At 36.0% G+C, this 11,969-nt stretch overlaps 2 protein-coding genes across 3 annotated transcripts; one reads left to right on the forward strand and one right to left on the reverse strand.

Moving 5' to 3' along the window:
* Nucleotides 1–1,934: 1,934 nt before the first annotated feature.
* On the forward strand, nt 1,935–3,843 carry LOC103965845. The gene is made up of 7 exons (XM_009378937.3): nt 1,935–2,098; nt 2,279–2,326; nt 2,411–2,457; nt 3,064–3,130; nt 3,222–3,265; nt 3,434–3,491; nt 3,572–3,843. Exons 1-7 carry the CDS (start codon nt 2,051–2,053, stop codon nt 3,620–3,622), a joined length of 363 nt encoding a protein of 120 aa, XP_009377212.2. The 5' UTR covers nt 1,935–2,050; the 3' UTR covers nt 3,623–3,843.
* Nucleotides 3,844–3,969: 126 nt separating this feature from the next.
* On the reverse strand, nt 3,970–11,736 carry LOC103965847 (serine/threonine-protein kinase BLUS1). 2 transcript variants are annotated; one of them, XM_009378938.3, is made up of 21 exons: nt 11,473–11,736; nt 9,899–10,540; nt 9,412–9,666; nt 8,715–8,839; nt 8,537–8,581; nt 8,332–8,413; nt 8,152–8,220; nt 7,909–8,079; nt 7,741–7,803; nt 7,399–7,467; nt 7,140–7,268; nt 6,976–7,049; nt 6,352–6,558; nt 5,581–5,666; nt 5,394–5,470; nt 5,012–5,134; nt 4,894–4,936; nt 4,759–4,805; nt 4,608–4,669; nt 4,477–4,528; nt 3,970–4,363 (listed from the first exon to the last, which is right to left on the reverse strand). In XM_009378938.3, exons 2-21 carry the CDS (start codon nt 10,064–10,066, stop codon nt 4,349–4,351), a joined length of 1,962 nt encoding a protein of 653 aa, XP_009377213.2. In that variant the 5' UTR covers nt 10,067–10,540; nt 11,473–11,736; the 3' UTR covers nt 3,970–4,348. The 2 variants fall into 2 exon arrangements, with proteins under 2 accessions (XP_009377213.2, XP_048434842.1); XM_048578885.1 differs by lacking the exon at nt 11,473–11,736 and having other exon boundaries at nt 9,412–9,506; nt 9,649–9,666; nt 9,899–10,010.
* Nucleotides 11,737–11,969: the final 233 nt, after the last annotated feature.

The raw sequence follows: 11,969 nt of genomic DNA on the forward strand, positions 1-11,969 counted from the left end.
GCCGCTTGGTTTATAAAAGTTTATAGTGCTGTTCATTTCAACAAAAAATTATATTTTTACGCTAAAAAATCGATCTTGTACTATTAATTTTACTTTTTATTTTGTCCTTATCGTCAAAACTCAAAATTTTCAAGTTATTTTCATTAATTTTCTGTTTATTTTGTTTGCCTAATTTTGTCCTATTTTTAGTGAGGCGAATTTTGTCACAGATGCAATTATAAACGTAAAATGTACTGTATAAGAATATCAAGTTTAGCTCTATCATCCTTCGATGAATGGCAAATTCAGGTTAGCGATTGGACTCACTTTCCATCAGTGGCCTTTGGCGAGAAATCTAAACCATAAAAAATTGAATAAATATCATGTTTCTTGCAGCTTATAGCTTACGAAGGATTATAGTTAGTCGGTTACTTAATAATCTACACACACAAAAATCAAATAATTTGATATGGTATAAAATTATGAATCTTTTAGATTTTTAGCTGGAAATTAACCCAATTTATTTTAATTAGACAAAGATATTGCCTTTTGTTAAATTTTCAATGTTTCAAATTCAATAATTTGCATATACTAAGTTGTGATAAATGATATATACAATACAACTAGCACTCGAAGAAATGGTATCACTAACTGATATAACACATACGCAATTTACTACAACAAGTACGAATATAAAATGCATTTTTTTTTAAGGAAAACTAATGAAAAATTTTGAAAACTTTAAGTTTTAACAATAAGAACAAAATAAAGAGTAAAGTAAATAGTACTAGGATTGACTATTTAGTGTAAAAATATGATTTTTCGTTAAAATGAACAGTACCAAGAGCTTTACGTTAAAATTCGCTTTTTTTTTAATTATAAACAAAATATTTTCACATTCATTTTTTTCTTATAATTTTTTTTCAGTGCTCAAATCTCTTTTAATTTAACACAATTTACCTATTAAAAATAAATAAATAATTTCTCCTTGCAAAGAAAAACAAATATTAAATAAATATTTATCCCAAATTGGGCTTTGGGTTTGGCTAAACGTTGAAGATGTGTCGGTAGCTAAAGCCGGTCCCTTACGTGTTGAATGATCAGTGAGCACGTGGACCATCTACCCACGCACAACCCACACCCCCCCCCCCCCTCCTCTCCCGGTCTTTCGTTCCCTCCACGCATATTGTCCGCCGCGAAACGAGAGTTTAAAATATCGGTCGGTGAAAATATCAATACACAATTTTATGTATATCTCGATAAATATATCAAAATCTATTATCTTCGATGAAATAATGAAAACTGTTACAAATGAAACTTTAGAGAGTGTTAAATGACAATTTATCAATATTTAACCAGTATATTAGAAATAACGACGAAATTTGTCCATTTGAGCCGAAATTGAAGAATTTTTCTGGCATGGAATGAAATTTAAACTTCACTCTTGCTTTTTGTATTTTTCTCTAGAATTTTCGGTTCGACTGCATCAAATATATTTTACACACAGATGCTAACTCGCTAACTAACACGATATGTGACCAAATTCATAATGTAATTAATATTGTAATAATCTCCTAATTATGTTTTATATCAAGTTTAATGATAAAGGTAATTAATCTTGGAATGAGGATCCTCTTTGTAAGGATCATGGGAATCCTCTAATCACATATGTTCATCGTATATTATGTAGTCAGTTTTCGTCAGGTACTGTTTATATTTAATATAAATAAAAAGATTTACAATGATTTTTGACCGAATAATATACGATAAACTGATGTGATTGGAGGATTCCGGGATCCTTACAAAGAGGATCCAGAGAGGATCTTATTCTTAATCTTGTACAAGTGTGGCCCACATTCACAAGCCACAACTCTTGGGACAAAATCTAGTATTGGGCCTTGTAAATTTAGGCCCAATTGTTTATTCTCCTAACTAACACAAAAATAAAAATAAAAATAAAATAAAATAGAAAAGGAAAGGAAAATTTTACAGCAGTCTAATCGCGTCTGCTGTAAGTCGTAATCGTATTGAAGAAGAAGAAGAAGAAGAAGAAGAAGCAGCAGCAGCAGCTATGGGCAGCTTCCCCGTTGCCCACAAGAAATTTTCCTTGGAAATTAAGGTATTTGGTTCTCAGTAATACGATGTGATTAGTTTTTTATTGGGTTTTTTTCTTGTGTTTTTGTTGCTCACCAACTGTTTGCTTAAATGCCTCTTCCAATATTGCTTCTGCAGTTCTGATTACATATGTATTAGGGTTTTGTAATTTGAGTTTAAATGTTATGGTGGTTTCTGTTGGCAGGGGAACAAGACGGATGTAGTGATGTGCAGTTATGATGATCATTTTCTTGTGAGTTTTGGGTTCAAATGTTTTTGTTTGAATTGGGGCTGCAATGTATTTGTATCAAATTCTAATGTTTGGAACATTTGTCAGGTTATTGCAACTCAAATTGGAGCTATGGGCACCATATTGCAAGCCAGGTCTGCATATCTGTTGTCTTCGTTTATGGGTCCAAAACTTTGTTTTTTTGATCCGACGATATATGAGACATAGGATCAGGGAAAAAGGGGTAGAGGAAGACCTAGGAAGACTGTGAAACTGACTTTAAGAAAAGACATGGAGTACTTTGAGCTAACGGAAGAGTTGATGCAAAACCGAGCGTAGTGGCGTTCTAGGATTCATGCAGCCAACCCACTTAGTGGGATAAGGCTTTGTTGTTGTTTATACGACGATATATATTCTAAACTACTCTTATTATACGACGATATATATTCTAAACTACTGTTATCAACGGGGAGGGAGATTGAAAATTGGGTGCAAGTAGGCAAGCACATTGTCGTGACCAATTGGCAGAAACCACATCTGCTTTGGGTCCAAATCTTTGGTTATTGATACAGAATTTTGGATCCAAATAGTGTTGCTGTCATTGATCTTTTTTATGCCTTTTGATAGCTCAAAGTTACTATATGCTTATTTATCCATTGGGGGTTTCATAAGTGAATTAAATTTAGGAATTAAGGGAAGAAAAAAGTGAATTAAATTTACGATTGAGGAGCTTATGTGGTGTTTTTTATTTTCATTATCAGGAAGGAGGAAGGGATGGCAATCCATCCAACATTCAACGTGTCTGTAATCTTCGGCAAGCGAGACGAGGTAAGCTATCCAGGGCAGTATAAGCCTGTAAGTTTTGTGTCCCTTGCTGACTAAAGTTTGTGCTCATTTGCGTGTCTTGCAACATCTGCAGCCAATGCTAGTGTCATGTGCTCGTCAACTTATTGAACACATCAGGTACATATCACCATTGATAGACGGTAACTTTTTTACTATACTGTTTCATCTCCTCCTAATTTAGTGACAGTTACTGATCCTGTAAAAAAATTCGGTGAAGACTGTCGAGGTTAACTTACAAAAGGTTAGCTAAACTGTAATGTCTAATGCAGTAGGTTGTTTTTGCAGTAACTCAGGCTCCTTGAAGCCGTTAATGCTTTCTCTAGGTCTCAAAGATCATTCAGCGGTACTAATCATCGATTGTCTTACGATGCTTTTTGGCCAATATGCTGTTAGAAGTTGTAACATTCCAATTGTGTATTGCAGGAGACACTGAAAGGCATTGTTTCAGCTGTTATCGAGAATCGCTTCTGGTGATGGTGTGCTGCCATTAAAAGTTCCTCAATCTGCACTAACATTCCATCCGGGGTTCAACTAAAGCGTCATGGCGTCGGAATCATTCAGCTATCTACAAATAGGGTTGGTCGTTAAGTTGAATTACGTATTTTTACAATCCGTTGTGGTGTTTCGTAATCCAAATTGAATTGTGCTGTGAAATTGAGCTCATTTCAATCCGATTGAGACCAGTTTTTATCGATTTTAAACTTATCTGACTCGGAAAATGGTAAACCCGCTTCCAAATGTCTTCTAATATTTTCCTTAACGCGCAACAAGGCTCGCTCGAGGAAACGACTATGAAATTAGGAGAAAACGAAGAAGGGAAATTGAACCAACATAAATTATAATTACATCATCAGTACGATAAATTACAGGTTACACAACGGGATTCAAAGCACTCGCATTCTCAAAATTTGAACGTCCGCACTAATACACATTGACACATATTGTACACTAGAATACAACACTAAAAAATTTGCTCCTGCGATTCAACAGTAACGTGCAGACACCACGTACCATCAAAGCTCCGAGAAAACCGCCCACCGGTGTCCACAACACCGCCGCCATGCTTCATCTTCTTTCTGCAGCAATTTCTGTTTTCCGGCCAAAACATTTATTTGACAGGCAGCGGTGGACTCTGGACACGACATTGCCATCACGCATCATTTCCATATCTAACATTTTCATCTTTGTTGGGCATAGCTTTCAATTGCTTTCTAACTGCAAATGAGAGAGATGACACCCTCTGATTACTTACAAGAACCGTTTGAAAACATCTCTTTTCTCGGCATAATACGAAAACTCTAACAAAAGCGTTTGAGATAGACACGAACCTGGGCATTTTTCAGCTTCTGTCTTTGCAATTGTTCGACAAGATTCCCAACACTGACATTACAGACAGAATATAAGTCGAATGTCTATATGCAGATCAACACCATCAAAAAGTATTTAATTACTCGAATACCTCTGTTGCAGATTAATGACGATAGACTGCAATTCTCTCTCCCGAGCCGAAGTTGGAGGTATCTGCATCAATGCCGTAAAGCATCGTCAAGCTCTAGTTCAAGGTTACAGTCCATTAAACAATATATGCAGTAAATGAACCCAGCCTTTACCTGCAAAAGGTCACTGGTGCTTTCATCAGCGGACTCCCCTTGTATTCCTGCGTGAAGCTAAAAGTATTAAACCCAACAAAAATTTGCAGACAAAGCTAAAGGCCAAAAATGTGAGATAAAATGTGGGGAAGTTACCTGAGGTCTGTTCCACGTATTTGATCAATTTAACTATTTCGTCCTGTCGCATGAAGAAAGAAAGTTTGAGCCATAATACCTCTAAAAAATGGTGTTAGCGATGAAAACTGGCACATACTCTTTGCAAGGTGTTTTGCTGCAGAATGCATTGTAGTGATGGGAGAATAGTGGTAGCTGTAAGGGGTGCGGTTGCTGGACCGGTTGAACTTCCAGAAGGACTAAACAAGCAGTTTGAAGGACCCTGGAAAAGAGATAGAAACGGTAATGGTTATTAACGCCTGAAAGATATCCCGCTAAGTTGCACCCCTTTATGAAGTTAAACATCATAAACATGCAAATTAGACATAAAAACCGGACGAGTACTGAGCACAAATCTGATGGGAAAACTGAAACCAGTAGGTATCTCAAATAAGAAGCAATGCAATTCTATTGTTGAGAACCAAACTTCGGATAAATAACCATTAACACTCCAGAATATATCGGTTATAAAATATCCGTACCTTGGGACTGAGTTCTGCAGAAGTAACCTTGAAGCGCCCCTTACGTTGGACAACTGCTCCTTCAGAAACATCCTCAGCTGCATAAACAGATGCACAAATGATAGAAGGTTTTTAAAGAGCACAAACAGGTGGAAGAAATCAGACATAAAGAATAAATGATGAGCACACAGAACTAGAAGAGACGAACCAGAAGCATGGCTAATGGCGTCTCTCTTCTGGCGATGCAACAATGGACCACTGAAGTTCCTCATAGGTTTTGCTTGCAGATGATCCCTTCAAAACATATACAATATTTTCAACTCATAGGTAATAGAACCAAACTTTTGCACACAATTGCACAAAAAATACAATGATTGTCGGATGAGGATATCAAAAGAATCATACTGTAAGAGAATAAGACAATGATGGCAATGAGGATGTTAATACACTGAAGTCTATTACCATCAAAACCATATTCGTTACAGTTTCGTGAACTTTCGTTGGGCAAGGCTCTAGGTGACAACCATGATGATCATGACAATTTCGACTCTGAAGAAATTTAATGACAATTTAGTTCAACAAAGGATGGTTCGTTCCTCAGTACTATACATATACAACAAATGATATTATCAGATGACACTTTAAACGCGCAAAATCTAAATTACAGTGTAGTTCCAACAAAGGATGACTCATAACAATGCTCTACTAGGCAACAAGAATGTGGATTGTGCAATTTTTGTGAGGAGCTCCAAGGAGCTATTATACTAAGTCAACAAGCAATTACATAGGGAATTCAAGGAGGGTTTTATTCAGCCAGGGTTAATGAGCATGCAAACAATGCTTGATGCAGGAAAGTGAAAGGGGGGATGCTCATTTTCTTCTGGTTGAGAAAAGGGGAAAACCAATAGAGCATTTTACCGATGATGTTAGAAAAAAGCACATTAAAAAACCCAATAAACTTCATCATAAGAACGCTTACCTCTCACCGTCACCAATAACCTTTTTGGGAGAAAGCACACTATCCGGTAACAGTGAACCACTCAAAAAATTTTGAGGCTCAGGATTAACATGACGTGGTAAAGAACTACATTGCCCTGAAGTCTCACCTTCACTTCTCCCATTTTCTTGAGCAATGTTTGTAGGACTAGATGCACTCACATCATCCTCACAAACATCAAAACAGCCTCTGCATCAGAAAACACCTTGAAAGTAAGATAAAGGAATAAAACAAATTACATTTTAAAAACCAAGCAAACATCAATAAATAAAAATATAAATATAAAGTCAAATCAAGATATAAGGTTATACAGAAAGGAATAATTACAATCCAATGAAATTAAATTGCTAAAGTTTTTTACTCGAAATAAAAACACAAAACATTTCAATAATTTTGGGAAAATCCATAAAGAAAGTTATTACTAGGATGCTGCATAAAATGGATAAAATGCAATAACATGCAGAAAACAGTTAAAGATATTGAATAATAATAATTTGGTAGACTGCATTACAGAATCTGTTTGCTGACAAAATCAGGTAACGTGATAAAGCTGAAGTTATAAATATGAGTGGATAATACGATTCCAGAAAAGGAAAGCATTCATACTTAAGTGCTTGAAGAGGTTTGATAGGAAATGAAGCCAGTGAGCTGTCCAAATCATGCAGATCGTGGAAGCCATCCTATATAGGCAGACGCCGAATGCATAAAATAATTAGAACTTCAAAACATATGAGACAAGGGAGATGAATTTAAAGGGGCAGTTCATATACCTCCTGATCAGGCACAGCATTTGATTGGATTTCCATCTCAATGGCTTCCCTCTCTGCTGGAAAACTAACATCTTCATGCTTGTCATTTTGCTTCGTACATGTTGCATTGTGCATGTCATCCTCCTCAATCTGCAGGCAACCGTGTGTCAGTAAAAATGTAAATTAACAATATAAATGATTGATAATGATAAAATGCAAATGTCGCGCATGAATCAAACCAACTGTTAGTTATACATAGGCTAGAAATTGATTTACTTACAAGGGCAGCCTGATTTTTTAAATCCTCAAGGTTGAAATTCCAGGCACTGATTCCTCGGATATAAACTTGCTGCAAGTGAGAACATATATTCAGGATGATGTTGATAATTGGGTACCCGAAATCCAGGAATTAGCTTCTTAAATATTAAGGAGGAAAGTTTGATTACACAGTCTAGTATAGCGCATGCACATACAGACATGTTCAAAAAGTGCTAAAGACCAGAATGTGGATAGAAAAGAAAGAAGTGAAGGTCGAAAGAAACTTAAATGCTGATGCCTAAAGACCAATCAAGACAACAACTAAACACCCAACTATTTTTATTGAACTTCGAACAACTCTCACCTGTGATAAATGTTCATCCCCATAGAGAGCCTTATTCTGCACAAGAAGATCGGCTTCTTTTGCCTAAAACATAACCAAAAAAACACCACGTCAAAATGTGGTTGAAATCTGCCACGTATTGTAACTGAATAATAAAGTACAGAAGAGAATCTGGGAGTAGTAAGAGACCTTCAGCATCCTGAAACGTTCACCTAATGGAGCAAGACACTCAAGGATGGTACGAGACAGATATTCAACAGGTCGTGCATGTTTGAAAAAATGGTGCTTCAAAAGTTTCTCTGAAGATGGACGCTTCTTTGGATCCTTCACTAAGCAAGCACCTACCATCTCTTTGAAAGACTGGAAAATGTAGCACTTTCATGAATTAAATTTGAGAATGGGAGATGTGAGTTTAACCTAGCCAACACAAACCTTTGAAAATCTCTTGTCTCTTTCATAGTCAAGGCCTGGGGGTGCATTTTGTAAAGTCATCAGCAAAACCTGCAACAAGGGGGAAAAGAGTGGAGAAAATTTGTAATTCACACAGTAAGCACCAGTGAAGCACTTCTACCAGGACGAGCTCATATAAATATAAAAATTGAAGAAAATTACTTTCATCGGTGGATATTTGGAAAATGGGGCGTGACCGTGAGCAAGCTCAAGCGCTGTTATTCCAAATGACCAGATGTCTGCTCTGTAAATGGAGAAACAGGTAAAAATACAACATAAGAAACTTCAAGTTTTCAACCAAACATAAGGCTGCAGAGAAACAAAGCATACAAAAAGAACAAAGAAATTGGCTAGGTAACCCACTCACTTGAAGTCATATCCATGTAATTGCTGCATAACTTCAGGAGCCATCCTGACGAGAAAGAGACAAAAGCAGAGTATTTTTATATAAAAGCTCAAACGCCTTAAGCCAATCAAAAATGGGAAAACGACCTTTGATATTACATCATCCTATAGGATGAAGGAGATGCTTAAAAAGGAAGTACCAGCATGGAGTTCCAACAAACGTATTTCTGGAACGTTGTCTATCTCCAGCATCAAACATGCATGCAGACACTCCAAAGTCTGCTAACTTGACTGCACCGTTAGAGTCAATTAAAATATTCCCAGCCTGAAAATGAAGGTTAAGAACATAAATAAGAATACCAGTCATCATCCTTCAACACGAACATGTATGGATAAAAGTATGATCAGAAATTTGACGCGCAAGCTTGTCATATACCCAGGAGCAATGTATTAAAAGGCAAAGGCATCCATGGATAGCCCCACCTAGGTGTGAGGCATGAGGAGAAGCCTCATGAGACTTAATTTTTATACTATATATTATATATTATATATATGTATATATTATAATACTTTGTAAAACAAATATTCATTGTCATTCAAAAGTGCACAAGTTATAAACAAGTATAACTCACATGTACAGAGTTTTGAATAGTGATACAAACATGACATCATTAAGCGCAGAATTAATCTATGCACAAAAACTAAAAATAAAAAATTCTCATGCATGAAAAGTAACTCTCCTCAGAAAATATTGGTTCCAAGGATGCTGGTTTTCTACAAATTGTAGCCAATATCATCACACTGTTTTGTAATGAAGACATCAATAACAAAATCACCTGCCCTAAATGAAGTATACAAAAAATTATTGGTATTTTATAAGATAGTCGATTATGGTACCTTCACATCTCTATGGATGAGGCCATGAGCATGAAGATACACAAGAGCTTTGAGAACTTCGTGCAATAAAGTTGCAATAACAGGCTCTTCAAACCCTTCAGGATAAGAAGATTTCATTATATGCAGGCAGGACCCCCCAGCCATGTATGGCATCACGACCCAAAGGCTGTGGCCAGAAGTGAACGAACAATGTGCTCGTAATAAATTTTGGTGATTAATCAAAGTCATTGTATGTACCTCCCGTCGGATACCATCCTGCAAAATTTGACAAGAAAGTTAGAATCGTAGATGATACTTCAACATTCCCTACTGAAGCCATGATGCAATGAGATTGATGCATAAGTTCAATTAGTCCATACATGTTAGACATAGAACTCAAGTGAACAAGATAAGGCAAATATAAACGTCACTTAGAAACAAACAAGTTGAAACTATAAATCAAATAAGCATAAAAATTGTGAGCTGCAAAAGAGAGTAAACCACATACCAGGTCGTTGTTACATTTTTCAAGATCAAGAACCTTGATAGCAACTATCTCATTAAGTGGTATACAGAGTGCCCTGTACACAGAAGCGCTGACACCTTCACCAACTTCTTCGTATAATTTATATTCTTTTGCATCCAAAGGAAATCGTTTCTCTGATTCATACTCCATGGCTTCTTCTTATATCACACTATTAAAATACTCTTTATTTCTTGATATCCCGACGAACAACAATAAAGTGTACCCCAAAGAGATAAGCATCAAATCAGTACGGGGTTTCCAATTCGATAGCATTTTCCCCTTCTTCAACACAAAATTGCAGATACATCCAGTAACTCCATTGAGATATTTTTCTCGCCATATGTTTCCATTTACAGCCTAATTAATTTCAGGAACTCATAAAAGAACACTAACTAATTACAGAATATTGACATCTCCAATAGGCAACACTATGATTTCATCCACTACCAAAAGATTATTGATAAAACTCGTCGAACCAGTACGTAGCACCATACAGTTGGAGACCATACAAGAAAAGGAAAGTATCAATCTCAAGCTCTCACAAGACCACCTTGAATGTTTGTCCTATGACGTGCATCCGAATGGCGATGATTGACATCTTAGGAAAACATATGAACAGAAATCCTACAAAATCAAAGAGAGCCTTAGCGCAAGATGGAAAACACGGAATGAATACTTCAGTGACCCAAGTATATCAAACACATACCAATGAGATTGATTCGTAACAAATTCCAATAAATAAAATTTAACCCAACAATGGTTATACGAACACCAAACAAAATCCAAACACAAATCATAGTTCGGTAATCAGTGACCAAATTCTGAGATCCCAAAGTAACCAACTTCGTTGGAAAGTAAGAATCCACTAAAAATTGTATCCGAAAAACTCACAATCTTACGAAATATCTTGTTTGATCAGTTTCCAAACAATCCTCACTCCCAGAAAAGCAAAGACACAATCACCCTAGTTCAACTTTCTGTAAATTCATGCTTCTCTTCAACAATTTACTCATAATCTAAAAAATATAAAACTTATTTGCAATACAAGTTAGATAAGAATTGCGTTGCTGCAATCTACCATTCCAAATTTCCACATTTTCTTAATCAAATTCCAAAAATGCCAAAGCACCTGAAATCATCCAAACCAAAACCCCAGTCGCCCATTTGCCAACCCCACCAATCTAAAGCATCAGATTCTCATCACAAACGTTAAGAAATCAAATAAACTAACCAAAAACAAACAAAAATAAAAACTTTTAATTGCTGCTAGATAAGAATTGCGTTGCTGCAATACACCATTCCAAATTTCCACATTTTCTTAATCAAATTCCAAAAATGCCAAACCATCTGAAATCATCCAAAACAAAACCCCAGTCGCCCATTTGCCAACCCCACCAATCTAAAGCATCAGATTCTCATCACAAACGTTAAGAAATCAAATAAACTAACCAAAAACAAAACAAAAATAAAAACTTTTAATAGCTGCTGACTAAAGTCATAAGCTTGATCAGAAAAGTCAGCTAAAATTCAACAGCTTTAAGAGGGCTGACACTAACCAGCGACAGTACCGAGTGCGTCGGACCAATTCCGTACCAGAAGGTGCACAACTGAATCCGAGTTTTGCTTCTGACAGATTCAGACAGAAATGGGAGAACCCTCTTCTGCCCCTATCCCGATAAAAACGACGTCGATTCAGCTCGATTTGCTCGTCGATTCAAATTCCCCGATTGTCTCTCCGCTTCTATCTCCTCCCCTTCGCTCTATATCCTACTGTCGCTGAGACTTAGGTCCTTAGATCGAATCTTTCACCGCCTTTCCTACTGCCAACTTTAACGAAAAGTTATTTCTACAGTTTATTTTTTAAAAATCACATATTCACATTAAAATATCAATTTTAATACTATTTTTTTACCTTTTATTTTCTTATTATTGTTAAAACTTAAATTTTTTAAATTTTTTTCATTAGTTTTTTTTTTTTTTTTGGGTTTTGTTTTCTAAAAATTTAGATACATAATACAACAAGATAAATAAAAGATGCCCTTTCTTGTGCCTT

The sequence above is a fragment of a genome, unplaced genomic scaffold (genome assembly GCF_019419815.1).
Source record: "Pyrus x bretschneideri cultivar Hongxiangsu unplaced genomic scaffold, Pyrus_bretschneideri_v1 Contig13, whole genome shotgun sequence".
NCBI lineage: Eukaryota > Viridiplantae > Streptophyta > Magnoliopsida > Rosales > Rosaceae > Pyrus > Pyrus x bretschneideri.

Coding starts and splice junctions, on each gene's coding strand:
- LOC103965845 (XM_009378937.3), top strand. CDS start 2,051: ATGGGCAGCTTCCCCGTTGCCCACAAGAAATTTTCCTTGGAAATTAAG. Junction 2,458..3,063: donor GGCACCATATTGCAAGCCAG/GTCTGCATATCT, acceptor TTTCATTATCAG/GAAGGAGGAAGGGATGGCAA. Junction 3,266..3,433: donor CAACTTATTGAACACATCAG/GTACATATCACC, acceptor TTGTTTTTGCAG/TAACTCAGGCTCCTTGAAGC.
- LOC103965847 (XM_009378938.3), bottom strand. CDS start 10,066: ATGGAGTATGAATCAGAGAAACGATTTCCTTTGGATGCAAAAGAATAT. Junction 8,221..8,331: donor CCAAATATCCACCGATGAAA/GTAATTTTCTTC, acceptor CCCTTGTTGCAG/GTTTTGCTGATGACTTTACA. Junction 4,529..4,607: donor GTCATTAATCTGCAACAGAG/GTATTCGAGTAA, acceptor CTGTAATGTCAG/TGTTGGGAATCTTGTCGAAC.